The 16,369-nt window shown below is 38.6% G+C and overlaps 1 protein-coding gene across 2 annotated transcripts in view; it reads right to left on the bottom strand.

Moving 5' to 3' along the window:
* PRIM2 (DNA primase subunit 2) overlaps window positions 1-16,369 on the bottom strand; it is a 90,395-nt gene that overhangs the window by 55,985 nt on the left and 18,041 nt on the right. The window contains exons 5-6 of one of the 2 annotated variants that reach the window (XM_002194286.6): window positions 12,080-12,175; window positions 11,093-11,230 (exon numbers count right to left, since the gene is read on the bottom strand). The exons of the other annotated variant lie outside the window; for it this stretch is intronic. Coding sequence (XP_002194322.3) covers window positions 11,093-11,230; window positions 12,080-12,175 — 234 coding nt within the window. The remainder of the gene's footprint in view (window positions 1-11,092; window positions 11,231-12,079; window positions 12,176-16,369) is intronic. 2 annotated transcript variants of the gene reach the window in all.

The following is a 16,369-nucleotide window of genomic DNA, read 5'->3' as shown; positions in this document are numbered from 1 at the left end:
CAGCCAAAAAGATCTTTCACAAGCTACATGTAAATTAAAACTGCGTATCTTCATTGGTCTGTTTTTCCCCACTACTTCACCTTATTTTCTGCCTTTCTACAACTCAAGACACTGGACAGCTAATTCAGTGTCCCTGCAAAAATCTACAAAGCACATGCAAAATTTTACAAAATTTCACATAGAACTGGAGACTTCCAAATACATAATCACCTTCCAAAATCCATTTTTACAAAAAAAATCTATATTTTGGTACTTTACTGTCTCTTCCCTCACACAGATATCATCAGACCAATGAGATGACAGAAACATTTATGTATGTTGACACTACCGAACGTACATAACTCATGTAGGACCTGTGGAATAATCCAACAGGAAATCCAATCAAAAGAAAGCCCAAGTCAATGGTTACCTTATTTAAAACATCCCTGCAGTCAAAATATTCAGGGCTACAGCAGTACACTCCTGAGGCAGGTAGGTCAATGGCCACTTTCAAAGGAAAGCGACGATCCAGTAGGAGCCTGGCAGCAGAGCACAGGCAGTGCAGAGGCACCTGATGCTTTCCTGGAGACAAGTCACTGTCCAAGTAGGGACCTGCTTCTTTTCAAGCCAGAGGTGCAAAATGAAGGCACAGCTGGGAAGGGAGGGGGGCAGGATTCTAATGCTACTACAGCCAAGTTAAACTACTCCAGCTCATATTTGCAGCCTAATTAAATTATGTTTGTCAGAGTGTTGGTTGGTAGGACGGTTGGGACGGACAGAGACGAGCGATCTCTGAAGTCAGCTCTTGGAACACGCAGTTTATTACAAAGGGTGTGGGTGCAGGGGCCCTGCCTAGAGCTGCCAGCTGCAGCTCAGAGCAGGCCTGAAAGAGCAAGAGAGAGAGAGGCCAAGAGCAAGAGAGGGCAAGAGTAAGAGAGCCAAGTTCCAGTTACAATACAATAAATTTTCTTCTGTGCTGAATATTCTAATTTTCACTAACTAGTCAAATAATATGCAAATCCTATAGCATTTACATACAGCCTATAAGAATCATGACACTGCCATACTGTGTTACATTTTAAACCCTAAAAACTACTCTTTGAACCCCTTCTGCCAAGCTAATAGGGTCTGCTCTGACCCTTGGACCTGTCTGCAAGCAGAGAGTATTGTTTCATCAAAAGGGGATTACCTTCAGCCAGCCATACCATTGTTTTCCAGTTGTTCAGTAACTAAGGCTTGGTATCTCAAAGCTTGCTTTCATTTCAATCTCACTTATAGTTTCTATATTCTCAAAATCTTTTGCCAGGCAATCATATTTATAAGGCTTTCTTGTTTCATCTTCCCCAACAATGTTTCTATATTTCAGGTATATTTTCTGTTATAAAAATTCTGTTCTAACATACAACCTCTGAAACATACCCTACTTCCCTATTATTCAGAAAAAAGTTATTCTGAAAAATAATCTTCATTTACAAGAACTACAAAAAAGTCCACTTCCTCTATAGCATAGGTATGCAAATTAGCAATTAATTGAAGAAGCAATACATTAACAGATGAAATATCCTTTGGGAAACTGCAGTAAAATGGAAAGTCATACAATGAGGCCACCCAGAAATTAGCTACCACAACACTGACAGTGATAAGCATTTCTAAAAATATTCACTTAATCTATATTTGAAGTCTGAAAATAAATATTCAGCAAGTTCAAAAAGCATATTGCTACTTGTTTCTTAAAAGAGTTCAAAACACTCCAGCTGTGTAATCAGTAAAATTAGTGGAGCTTTTTAAAATTAGTTTACAGTAGAATTTTTTTTAAACTCATCTTGGCAAAGGCATTGCTGAGATAAAACTTGTGCATACTTTAGCCTGCCACTCATTGCTTTAAGGAGTGCTCCAACCTCTAAAAAGATTCTCTAAGTTAATCTGCCAAGACCTGAGATGAATACCAGGTGTTCAATTTATTTCAAGTCTGATTTTTATCTACTGACAGTCATTTCCAATTTTTCCTTCTTACTGAAAAAAGGATTTAAAATTTAGCCCTTCCCCAAAGGTCAGCCAATCTTTATCATTAGTAGGAATGGCAGCAAACATGCTAATGTCACATGTGCAATGTACATTCCTCAGCATAGGACATCATAACACTTTATTAAGAACAGCCATTCTTCATATTTTATTGCAAAATGTGTGAAAAAGACTCACATAATTGGAGAAGTAGTCATCACAATCTTTAGTGATTGAACCCCTTTCTTTTTGCTTGCTCCATAAACTTGCTAAGTCAGAGTACAGTGGGTGAAATTAACTCCAGATAGATACAGACTTTTGTTTACTCACCAACTGCATATGCTATTACAGTTCCTTCTCACTGACTAAAGTGCATACTTTGCAAATTATTGTTACCAGTATATTAATAAATTACATTTAATAGGTTCCAAATTAACTAACGAGTTTTCAGGTTATCACATCTACCACACAACAAAGAAATAAAATTGCACTTGCAATCAATATATTCAATTCCAATTTTTTTTTGAAATTTGGGGAACAGCTTACTTAGGCAAGCCTTCTACATGCTTCAAGTACTGCAAATCTTGTTTTGTTAGCTTGACTATGATGAAAAATCAATGTGGATTTGAAGATTGAAGCATTTTCATACAAATCAGACTAGACAGGACTATGTAGAGACCACAGCAAATGTTTATGCTGCAAATTTTGTACTTAACAAATTCTTACACTTGGTATAAAAGATGCAAGAAGACAAGAGAATAAAATATAAAGAAAAAATATTGAATACAGCCAAATTTCATTTAGCCTTCTAACATTATTCATAATTACTTTATGCTAGCAATCTATGTGGTCTCTAGAAGGAACACATGTACTTCAATTAGTAGAGGAGATAAAACACTGAAGGATGTATTTTAGAAAATAGCAATGGGACAATGGCCAAAAAAAAAAGCCACAAAGCAAAGTCCAGTAACAAGTCCACACACAAGCGTCAGTCTTCTCTTGACACACACACTCTCTCTAAATAATTTCCCTGAATATCACTTCTCCCACTCAAAATATCACCATTTTATTCAGTTGACCTGTGCCTTAAACAATGACCTTGTAATACTCAGAAACCAAGACCAGCTGCTTCTCTGCAAAATTCTCACTGCAAACTTTCCCTGAGAGATTCAGAGGAAAATGTTGCTGTAATCATGTTTTACCTTACACTGCCTAAGTTATTACCTTACTAACCTTGTATGTACATATTATAAAAACCATCCATTTATGTTACAGTGAATTACTTTAAGTTAACACTGGGAACACAACACCTGAAATGAATTTCAAGTGACACAACCATCATCAATCATACTTTCTCAGCATTAATGCCACCACATAAAGCCTTCTGCTCTACTGCTTAAAAATAGAGGTATTTTAGGAAGAAAATGTTTCACAGATGGTGCTATGTATACTGATACTTTTCTGAATTAGGAGGTTTTTTGTAACTATAGCATAAGTCAACCAAAATACCATATAGGTTTGAATAATATTTCATTTTAAAGGACAAATCATTACAAATATTAGTAATGCAACTTATTTGATTCCCATTTCTAACTGTTTAAAAGATTACATGCCAAATCAGGAAAGGAATCAAGAAAAAATATATAAAATTAGACAACACCAGTAAGATCTTCCTTTTGCAGTGAGCCTCCAAAACCCAACAATTTTATTTGTAGACATTTTTTCAGATTACACAAGATAATAATTCAAAGTAAAAAAGTGCTAGTATTAAATTAGGAAGAAAAACACTCTATCAAGATTGTATGTATTAATATTGGAATTAATTTCTTATGGCATCAATTAGTGCTATTTCTAGGTTATATTTTGATTTGCAAACAGTAAGATGTTATATTATGTTCTGACAAAGAGTTTTCACAAAAGCAACTTTTTTTGCAGTAATTCAGAGACCAGCAGAGTTATTACTTTATTACTTCATTTGCTAGGCAAAAAAAGGGGCAGTATTTAAAAACAATATAATAAGTCTATGGCTCAGTTATGCTAATGTCATGGTTTGACACGGGAAGAGAATTTTTTTTAGAAGGAAGAGGTTCACCAGTCAGGGGTCAGGTTTAGATACTGACACTTGGGGTGACCAATTGAAGGTGGACACGCCTCTGAGAACACAGAGGGGTTAAAAGCGGAATTCCCAGGAGGACTCGTCCTTCTTTGGTTCCGGTCACCGCATGGTACGGACCTCCCCCCCCCAGCCCGGGCTGGGTGGGGGAGGGGAGCCATGCGGCCTGTGGAGGTAGGCCCAAGGGTGGAGGGGATGCAATCAGACCTGGCCCCCTGCAGATGGAAGGGTGGAGAAATCTGGGATGTCTCCGTTTCCCCCCCCAGAGTCTCTCTCTCTCCCAAGAGAGAAAAAAGAGACTCGGTGGTTTTATCAGCAGTTCGCCGCAGGGAAGGAGAAGAGCGGGGGGGCCGCAAGGTGCCCAGCCGGGCTGTGGGAGCTGGAGCCTGGGCAGCAAGCCATCCTTGGGAGTTGGGACTTTTAACCCTTCCTGAGAAATGAAGGCTTTATGAAATATTACTCCTCCTGAATTTGAAGAAAAGAGAGACAGCTTGAAACCTCAGATGTTTAGAGAAGAAGGTTGGGGGCAGATGATAGAGTGGCTTTTTGGCTGGACTCTGCTTGTTTACCATAGACTGAACCACTCTTTCTTTTCAAGAGGGACTGCATTTTAGGGGGATGCATTGGTGGGCCAAGAGACCTTCTGCAGCAACTACCAGTTTTGGAGTGGACAGAGAGAGAGCTGAGGAGGGTGTGAGGATGCCCTCCATCTTCAGGAAGAAGAGAAGGCGATCTCTGTCTTTTGGACCCTCGGCCCCAGGGGAAAATGGGGGGGACTCTAGTCCCGAATTGTGATACTGGACTGTTGTTCCTGGTGGTCCTTGGCAAAGCATCCTTAAAGGGGCCCTATAAGCAGTCTCTGTCCATGCCCGGTGGTGAGAGCACTGTGACATGGAGAGAAGAGGGTCACACTGGCCGGTGTGTCTGGGCGGTGCCACGTGTGACATTGGAAACACAAAAAGTGGCAGTTGTGTTTCCTGGGGGGGTCTATGGTTGCAAGGGGGACTCCTCTCTTCCCCGATGGGCTCAGTATTGATTATATTGAAGGGTGAAAACTTGATTAAGGATCCAAATGGGTCTCGCTGGGGTTTGGTGGAGTTGGGTGGAGGGAGGAGAAATGTTTTGGAAGGTTTTCATTTCGAATTTTGTGTGTTTTTTTCTTTCCTTTCTTTTCCTTTTATAGTAGTAGTAGTAGTAGTGTAATAAAGCTTTTTCTTTTGTTATTAAGTTTGGCCTGCTTTGCTCTGTTCTTGATCACATTTCACAGCATTTGATTGGTAAGTTGTATTTTCATGGGGCGCTGGCATTGTGCCAGCGTCAAACCATGACAGCTAACATAGATAATTATAAGTCTTTGTAAAATAAAACTCTTCAACACACCATAAAAGCACTCACACAGTAGGAATATTTACACATTCTCAAACATCAGCTTATAGCTTTAAAATATATTGCTCAAAAACCACGAAAACTTTAGGACAAAGCATTTTCTGAATGCAATGTTCATGAAGGTAAAATGACAAAGATTCAATCTATTTGATTCAAACACTGCTGGGAGGCATCCCAGAGTCGGGTTTTTCAGTATCTAGGATCCCCACATCTTGAATTTATCAGGGAGCGCTTTCAGAGAAAGAGCCCAGGAGACACAGGAGCTAACATGGCTACGTGAGCTGGAACCAGCGTGCTGAGCCTCCTTTCCTCCAGTATCCAACCTCAGCAGAACTACAAGCCTCACAACAAAACATTAGAAGAACAGCCACAGATAACTCACCCCAACCTAAGGGCCAAATTCCCACACTGATAAAATTCCCATGCTGATAAAGACAGGGACATTGATAAACAATTACCACTGCAAGTGAAACAGACCCAGCGTGAGGGAAATAAATGTAATTTACTGTCAATTAGACTCAGGTAGTGAGGAGCAGAGATAAATGAGGCTTGCAAGGCCTTTGCTTCCCTCTCTCATCAGCTGCACTGTGCCCCTTCCCCCAGGATTCCCACACCTCCCCCAGGGCAGCAGGGGCAGCTGTGACTGGTCCGGAACAGCTCCTCTCCACACCTCCTGCCTGCTCAGGACCCCCCCTGCTCTGGATCAGTTTTCTCCCATGGGATGCAGTCCTTCAGGAAAACAAAAATGCTTAAATTAGCCATGGATTCTTCACAAGCTGTGGTTCCTTCAGGACTCTCCACCTGCTTCAGTGTGGGTTCCTCCTTCCATCCTGTGTCCATGTGTCAGCTGCTTCTTCCATCCTCTCTCCCTTTTGTCTCACTTCAGATTTCTCTGGAGCAATCCTTTTGTGCAGTACTGAGACCAATATAGCTCTGATATAAGTCTGTGATTAGTGTCTGAGCCATGACACTAAGCTGAATCTTCTGGGTTTTTTTAAATCAAAATTTAAAACTACTTCCCTCAAATATGAGATGCATAATTTTGTATGTTAGTGTAAACGCAGCAAAACCCTCATGAATAAAACATTAAGCAAACTTCTATGAATTTAAATTGTGTTACATTATAAAACAATTGTTGAGCTAACATTACTGCTCACATGTTACAGAAAATGTTTAAGCTTTCTACAGTTTAATCATCATTAATGGCACAAGGAAATTATGTACTATCAAATGAGTCGGAGAATACATAAAGAAGGCCTTTGCAGTATTGATTTCACATATAAAATTAACATCTTCAGTTGTACTTGGAACTGCCAAGAAGGCTTGACTAATATCAACTCCTCTTATTATAAAGCCTCAAGAAATAGCCACAGTTGGGATGTCAAACTTGTTTTTATATGATGAAAGAGAACATTTGAATGCTTCATGGGCTTGACTAGTAAGTGATTAAAGTGTAACTGACTGAACTGAATTTCTGCCAGTGTCAACACAAAACTTTTTTTAAAAGTCAGTGCTATGAATTATTTACTGTTCTTTCAAAGCTCAGAGTCAACACATCAATTCACTCTCATTCTATTCCTCCCTTACAACCCCAACTAGAATTACACTAATATGCAGGATGGTGACATACATCTGCAGTGTAGTGAGCAATGTAACAAGGCTAGGCAACCACCCAAATTATTCAATGCTTAGGAGACCTAGGAAGAGCATTTTTAGCACAAGCACACTCCCATAAGGTGTACAATTTCAGAGCGCCTGGAAAAGGCAGGGCAGGCCATCATAATATCATTCCTGCCTAGGCATAACTCCTTCCAAAAACCTGCACATGTGACTACTTAGAGTAGCACCAAATAAGCTCCACAAAGCAAAACATGGATCAAGTACAAATAATAATACTGCACAAACAACCCATACTGGAAAACTGTGGTGCTGTAACATTGAAAAATTGCGCCTCTGAGAGCTGTAAGAAACTACATGCTTGAAAAACCATCTCCCCAATATCTATAACCAGGGTATTTTGTCAAAACCAGAAGTATTGCCCAGTCACAGAACTGCAGAATCAACTATGCTACAAAAGACCTGTGAGATGATCAAGTCTAACCTATGACCAAACACCACTTCATCAAACAGACCACGGCATCAAGTGCCATGTTCAGTCTTTCCTTAGAAACACCTCCAGGGACAGTGACTCCACAATCTCCCTGGGTATCCCACTCCAATACCTAATCACCCCTTCAGTGAAGAAATTCCTTCTACTATCCAATCTGAACCTCCCCTGGCGCAGCTTGAGGCTGTCATCTTGTCCTGTCACAAATCACCTGGAAGCAGAGGTCAGCTTTGCTACAACCTCCTTTCAGGCAGGTGTAGGTAACAATAAGGTTTCCCCTGAGCTTCTGTTTCTTCAGGTTAAATAACCCCAGCTCCCTTAGCCACCCCTCATGAGACTTGTGCTGCAGACCCTTCACAGGCTCTGTTGAGGTGTGTCCAGACAAGGGCAATGTCCTTCTTGAACTGAGAGGCCCAGACCTGGACACAGGACTTGAGGTGTGGCCTCAGCAATGCTGAGTACAGGGGGACAATCCCTGCCCTGGGCCTGCTGGCCACACTATTGCTGGTACAGTCCAGGGTGTCACTGGCTTTCTTGGCCAGCTGGGCACACACTGGATCATGTTCAGCTGGCTGTCAACCAGGACCCCCAGGGCTTTTCTGCAGGGCAGCTTTCCAGCCACTCTGCCCCCAGCCTGTGGCACTGCCTGGGGCTGTTGTGACCCAAGTGCAGGATCCAGCACTTGGCTTTGTTGAACCTCATACCACTCAACTCCACCCATCTATCCAGCCTGCCCAGATCCAGATCTGCAGAGCCTTCATAGGAAGGTGTGATTCCAGCAGATGACACTCCAAACCAACTTGATAACATTCATGAATTTACAAAGAGTATACTTGATTCCTTCATCTAGAGCATCAGTAAAGATGTTAAACAGGACTGGATCCAATACTGAGCCCTGGGAACACCACTAGTGACCAGACATCAACAGAATGTGGCTCCATTCACCACCACAGCTGAGACCCAGCCATCCAGACAGTTTTTAAGCCAGTGACATCAACATTTTTAACAAAAAATACAATTTTTAATCTAATTTTACAAACCCCTTCTTTAGAAATAGAATAAACCTAATTCAGATTATCACACCATTACAGTCTTAAATTCTCAAATTCTAATACAAGGATTGTCCACTAGAAAATGCTGAGAGCAAAGTGCAAACACCCAGATGCTGCAAAACAATTAAAACACACTCCCAAAAGAACATAAAAGTAACACTTACCAAAATGGTAATGTTATCAGATATATTCATTAAGAGACAAATAACAAAACAAGTGATGATGTTCAAGGCTTTATTACTTCTCAATTAAGTCTGGCCTTGTTGCACAACTTCTGTGCAAAGTCATGAAGACCTCTGTATCACCAGAGCGCCTGAAATGAACATATTTCTCTTGGCCGATTTCTCTTTTGCAGCAGACACTAAAAAAGCATCCATGTCCTAAAAAAGCACAGCTAAATCAGCTGTACTTGCAGAACTTGGGCCTAGATCAAACAGTATTTCAACAACTACTTTTCACAAACAATACTTGAATTGTGCTATTGTGTCGTAACTTCTGCCTTTTCACTCCAGATATGGCTGAGGACAATTGTTAAGATTATCCTCTGGATTTATATATACACAATCCTTTCTTTAAAAGTGTATTTTTACAGTTCCACTGAAACGTAATTGATGTTTATAGCTTTGTTCCACTGAAAACTACATTAAGTAACCAGCTACCAAGTACCACACTTCAATTAAGCCTCTGGTGCAACAGAGTTAACATTAGACTGAGCTCTGTAAAACATGCTGGAACTTTAGCCTTCATTTCCAAAGACTCAATAATCCCTAGCATCTCTTAGCAGTGCACTGCACATGTTAAAAGTAGCTGAAACAGCTCACTAAATACAGTTTCTCAAACTAATTTAGTAATCAACCCCCCCCCCCCAAGTTCAATTAGAAACTTTGGAATAGGACAGAAATCATTAATCTTTTATCCTTTACCTCAAAAACATGGTGAACTTTAATAAACAAATCTTATCTATTAAAAGACTAATGTGAACCCAAAGCACCACAATAACTTCAAATACAATTCTGTAGAAGGTAGTTTTCCTAGGTCATGAGTGTCCAAATTTCTAAACCATGACTACAAAGTATCTTTCCTAAAAAGCAGTTATTGGCTTTAAGAAGGCAATCCAGGTGAAATGAATAATATGTGAGATGGTGTGTGTGTTCTCAGATTTCTCTTCAAACTAAGTCAGGGCCTACTCATTGCAGTTCTTACTGTTTTTCAGACTTCTCAGCAATTCACACAAGACATAAATTTCAGATGTTCACAAAGCTTCTCAAAAGTATTTTGAATAGATGCAGATAATGTGCATATTTAGCCACATTTCTGTGGAATACATTCATTCTTTTTAAATCCCACACAAGTGTTATCAGCTTTCAACAAAAACATTATGCATCAACTCAAATACAGGCATCTCTACTTGCAGTTCTGTTAAAGAGTTCCAAGGAAAATGTTCATATAAGACTATCACGATTTTCACTGTACATTAAGTAACTCCACAGACTCCAGTTATATTCAAAATAAGACTGCAGTATGCTAATTTCCTAATTTGATAAAGGAATGTATTTTTGCTTCCCACTGTTTGTTTACTAAATGTTTGTGGTCAGCCTTGGCATTAATGTAACATAACAATACAAGGTTTTGAAAACATTTTTGAAAAGCAATCCTATCTGCCTTCATGTTATTCAATGCTGCATTTTCTAGGACTAAAATTTTGTGTATTAGGCATGATCACCCATTTTTAAGCCCTGTGAAGAGTCTCAGAGATGTTGTAAAAGAAACAATTCCTGAGCTGATCAAATTACTAACAGAAGGACATTCACATACAGTGTTTACCACAGATGTCCTAACTAGATATGATAACTCAAATGTTTGTACAACAAAAACTTTACCATTGCCTGACATACTCTGGCTTATCCTCATTTGAGTTCATAGAATATTCAGGGTTAAAAGGGACCCACAAGGACCTTCAAGCCCAACTCTTAAATTCGTGACCTGTTCAGAGACTGAATGATGACTAATGACATTGGCATTATTAGCACCATGCTCTAACCAAGTGAGCTAATCTCAGTTCTTACCAACAGAACATGGAGTAAAAATCCACAGCTATTTCACTTGCTCCAACAAAAAACTATTGCAAAATGTTGTAGGAGCAAAGATAGATACCAGTAGAAAAAACAGTTGTGTGCACAGGGCTGACATGCTGAATGAAAGGGCACGTTACTATCTCTGTGTGAAACAATTGCTAAACTCCTCTAGCACAAATTTCTTTAGAATGCACATTATATGCTAAATTAATGGATACTCAGCTCACAACCAATGTTTTTCAGTGCTACCGGTACTTGTAGTAAGGTTTCTGGTAATCTCCAGATGGAAGCATATACATTTTAAACCCAAAAAGGCTGTTGTCCAGGAGTGTCGCCAAACAATACAAAAGTTGTGAAAATCAGACTTCATCTGACTTACCGCCAGTGCTTTAGACAATTTTGTTCTATAGTGATTCAAAACAATCACATCAATCTCCTTAAATGGCACATAGGCAAAACCATCTTTAATAAATACTTTTCTGGCTCTAAATAAATCCACAGCATCAGCAAGTCCAACCTGAGAAGGAAGAAAAACCCACATTGTGGAATAGGAAAATAACACAGTAACAGTAATGTTTACAGTCCTAAGATTCAAGATGGACCAGTAAAGCTTTAGGTAATTTTCTGTCTTTTAGCATTGTCTCCAGACAAAATTCAAAGACTCTGAAATTAAATCTTGATTTAGGAATAGCTAATCATTATTTTGGTGGGGAAAATATTGCTTGCTTACAGAAAGTCACGTACCTCGGCAAAATAAAGTACTTCAAAGTTTGTGTCTACAAGTATTGATCCAATTACATAGCTTTGCATCACTTACTGGTTTGATACTTGAAAATGGATTTCTGTTTCAAACATCTGGGAATATTTGATTCACATAAGCCACATACAAAAGGTTCTGCTAGCTGATCTGGAACCCAACCAGCTTCACTCCAAAGACTCAGTGGATCACATTACAAATTTTTTCCTCTCCCCTTGCTCTCTTGCAAAACAAATTTCTCACTAATACAATCAGACTGGCCCTAATTTCAGCAATAGATGTTTGACAATGTCTCCATACTGAACAATCTGACAGCAGGTAAATTAAGTCATTTGTCTGGGAAACATTAAAACTTAAGATCATTTTTGTGGCAAAAGTAGGGGATGGCAGAAGACAGAAGGACAGAAGACATCAATAGTAGTTTGAAGCTTCCTTCATTTTCCCAGTCACTCCCTCCACCATGGTACTCATATGAAGTAGAGAAACTCTCATTAGTCTTAAAGATACTTGGATGTATTGTGACTATTAGGTAAACTTAAAATTAGTAACTTTGCATTTAACTGAGAGAGAATGAATGCAGATCTGTGGGACTCAGCAATTTCTACTTACCTTATAGAACATTTGTTCTTTTACTTTAGACATATTGAAGCCAGGAGTTGACACACTCAGCTCATTAGCCAATTCATTTTTCAGGTCTTCACCAATCTAAAATTAAGAATTTGTTTTAAAACTGTTGGAATACTTTAGGATAAGGCTTTTTTATTTTATTAGCATGAGCTAAAGTATTTCTTAACCTGTAATATTATCAGTTTAGTTGAAAAAAGAAAGAGCTACATATGCAGTAAATGATCATTAATAATTAATTAAGCAGAAACCAGCAAAACACTAGTCGTCAATAGCGTTAAGGAACCTTCCCTCTGAAGTAGAAGGGCAGATTTTAAACTATAATAATTTTAAGCATTAACAAGAACTGCAAAGCACACTTTTTAGAAGTCAGCTTCTCTAAAATAAAACTCATGACAATCTTCGCTTGTCTCTAGATATGCATTAAAACAAAGCAAGATGAATAAATGGCAATTAGTAAGGACTTACCTTCATCAGATATTAACAAAAAGAACAGTTTCAGCTTATTTTTAAATACAGATAAAACAAAACTATATTTCATTATATATATAACTATACTCAGGAATTTAACTTCCCTTTTTCTAAGGAGTGAGAACAATGGTATCTTTACTGTCCTCTGGGTGTTAGTGCTTTTGCAGTTCTTGAAACAAGTAAGTAAAGTAACAATGTTCTAATTAAACAACATATTTTAAAATCACAATATTACATTTCCTAACAAAAAAATCTTAAATAGTGCATATACATTGATATACATCACACAATCATAGAATATACAGAGCTAGAAGGGACCCATCAGGATCATAAAGTTCACTTCCTTGTCCGAAGACTGACCTCATGTGCCCAAGAGCATTGTCCAAACACCTCCTGAACTCTGTCAGGTTTGGTGCTGTGACCACTGCCCTGGGGAGCTGTTCCAGTGCCCAACAACCCTGGGTGAAGAACCTTTTCCTAATATCCAACCTACACCTCCTGTTACAGTTTCAGGCCATTCCCTCGGGTCCTGTCACTGACCACCAGAGAACAGATCAGTGTCTGCCCCTCCTCTTCCCTTCATGAGGAAGTTGTAGACTGCAATGAGGTTTCCCCTCAGTCTCCTCCAGGCTGAACAGACCAAGTGACCCAGCCACTCCTCATATAGCTTCACCTCCAGACCTTACACCATGCTCCTCACACTCCTTCGGACACTCTAATAACTTCATATTTTTCTTATATTGTGGCACCCAAATCCACACACATTTTGCCTAACATGCTTTTGGTGAAGTATAATGGGAGTAGTCCCTGACTGAAAGGATTTTCAATGTTAAGGAAGGCCGAGTACCTTCTCAAAGCGTAGATGGACAGAAGTGTCACCAAAGCATAACACGTTGTGTGACACTGCTTTCCACGAACTGGATGTGTGCTCCAACACCTACAGTGAGCTATACAAGGCTGCAGTCAAGGTAGATTTTAGAAACTAGTCAGGAACCAAGCCCATGCCATCACATGCAATAGATGTGCAGAGTCCAAATGCAAGATTAAGTCACCCAATGTCTTTCCCTGGGAAGGGATGTGCTTAAGCAGTTTTATTCTCTGAATGAGGCAGAATGTCTAATTTATTAACCAACACTGATATACAGTTTAATGGGCATTTCACCAAAACTTCTTTCTTTCTCAGCTGAAAAACCCAAGAAAACCCACTTCCCAGTTCTCTTGGAAGTCATAGGAAGGACCATTTAATTTCAAACTTGGAGGAGTAGCTGAGTGAAAATTAGTGATTTGATATATGCATATGAAATAGCCAAGGCAGCTATGTTGAAAAGGCTTCTGGTTAGTTACCCTGTCTACATCTTGATATAATCTGTAGTACTGTCTCAGGAAAACCAGCTTTAAAAAATAATAATAAAGATGCCAGCAAGGCAGAAGAATGTAGCTTTGAAGAGAGAGGAAATATTACATTCAGCATTATATTTCTGAATGTAAAAATGTAAAGCTCAGCAGCCTGTAAAGAAAGCATTCTTTAACAAAGTAACTGTATCAAAACAATTAAATTTGTTTCTGTAAATGAATCAAGAAAATACTTTCTATAAGATACTCTCATGAATAATCTCATTCTTGTTAGACTTTGAAAAATTCCTGCTTTTCATGACATACTGAAACTATATACAAATTTCACACAGTGGTACCTAAACTCCAGATGATCTATTTCTTGTCTAAATAAGTATAAATCGAAGTCACTGCATCAGCCTGCAAGCCTGCCTTTCACTTACCAGAGACCTAAGTTTTCATTTTAACTCCAAAATAGTGGCTTCCATTTTCAGATATAACAGTTTTATGCATTCTTAGTAGAAATCCCTTAGGAGAGCCTGTCCACCATGCCATTCCAAACCCTCACTGACTGTGTAAATACGCTGACCAAATAAAAACAGTACAACACACTGTATAGCAATGGTGGTTACAATTTCACTACTTCTTCTAGCATATCTTACAAAAAATAACTCCATCAAACTAAGCCAAGGACAGAGCAGAGTTTTTTTTCCCAGAGAGCTATTAAAGGAGTCCAGAAACTTTTACAGACCAGATATATTGAGGGGAGAACAAGAGGGAAAGGCAAAGGTTCCTTCTTTATTTGTTCTTCCAAAACAAATCAGCTTAATTTCATCAACAAAACCATTTTTTCCAGTATTACATGTAATTTCAAGGGAGATTTATTCCAAACTTCACCAGCTATCTTCATCCTTCTTTATTAGTAATTTGACCATATCAATTTTGTACAGATGTAGTGACAATCATTTTAGATTTTCTTGCATTTCACTAGCAAATAATTTAACATTGTTGGGGTAAAAGTGATCCTGGTGAACCCTAACATAAAATAGGTTAATGGGCCATGACTAGAGATTTAGATAAGACTGTGGACAGTGTGACCAAAAATACAGTTTTATCAGAAATTTTATTTTTCAAACTAACACAAATAGTATTGCAAACCATTATTTATTATATACATAAATTATATACATAAAGCTGTTAAATAATTTATTTCTTACAGGCTCAAGTAACTTACAGGTTAGGCAAACATACAGCAGTCTCACATACACTTTGCTCCTTGCCTTTTCATGAAATTCACATTGCCTTCATGTTTTCAGCTAATAGAAAGAAAGAGGAAGAAGAAACAAGGATAATGCTAGCCCCCACCTAAAGCTGGAAAATTACTCCAGAATGCATTCAAAAATAACACTAGCTTCCCTAAAGACTGGAACATGAAAAAATAACCTTCCACTGGCATTAATGACTTCACCATTTTCACATCAAATTGGCTGAAGTTGCAGTGCAAAGGAATACACTACCCATAGTCTAAAGTCTCAAGCTTTCAGTTAGGCCATGCCTGTATTGCTGCATCCAGAGCATCATGAACACGTGTCCCAATTTTTCTTGGTTCACAGAAGCCAGAAAAGCTTCTTTTTTACTGTTGTTTTTGGGGTTTTTAATCATTTAAATAAGAGTACTACAGTTGCTATATTTAATAATCTCATCCTAAAATAGCACGTGCAAATACACATTCCAGTAAGCATTTAAAAATTAAATACAGCTTTTAGGATTCTAACTGAGATTGGAAAGATAAACAGGTTGCTTAACTTCTGACAGAACTCTGTGATCTTCACCAGGTAAAACATTGTTGCTCAAAATTTTAAAAAAAAAATAGTCATCCGAGTGTCTCACCAGGTCATCATTGACCCTCTACACGGCACTGATTAAACCCACCTCACAGAAAAGAATTCACTAGTTTTGCCTTATTCATTTGTAGCCAGTTTTGTAAGCTGCTTATCACTATGTCAGACTTTGCTTTGCACAAGCAAATAACACCAGGAAAAAGATCTTCCCTTTTCAGTGACATGGGTCAGGTAGCATAGCTTGAAACAATTAATTGTAAATTCCTGAGACTTAGGAAAAATAAAGATAGAAAAAAAGAGGAAGGAAAAGAAGCAAGCACTCAGGACAAGTTCCATTATTTCTAGTTTTCTTGCCTTCTACATGCAGTTTATTCATTGACTTTTAATCACAGAACTGTCCTGGAAACACAAAGACACATAAATTTAGATTAAAAATGAATAATTTAATATGTAGGGCTTGGTTAAACAAGCACAGTCAGTGAGGTAGCCCAAAAACTTCAAAATAAATTGATATCACTACTCTGTTTTAACGAAGAGAAAGATGCATGCACACATTATACTGCTATATATGGGTGCAACTACTTAGCTGTACTGTTTCTACAAGTAAGGAACAAGAACTCCATGCACAAAG

Source organism: Taeniopygia guttata, chromosome 3, assembly GCF_048771995.1.
Source record: "Taeniopygia guttata chromosome 3, bTaeGut7.mat, whole genome shotgun sequence".
Classification (NCBI taxonomy): domain Eukaryota; kingdom Metazoa; phylum Chordata; class Aves; order Passeriformes; family Estrildidae; genus Taeniopygia; species Taeniopygia guttata.
This window is presented reverse-complemented; position numbering and strand designations above follow the sequence as displayed.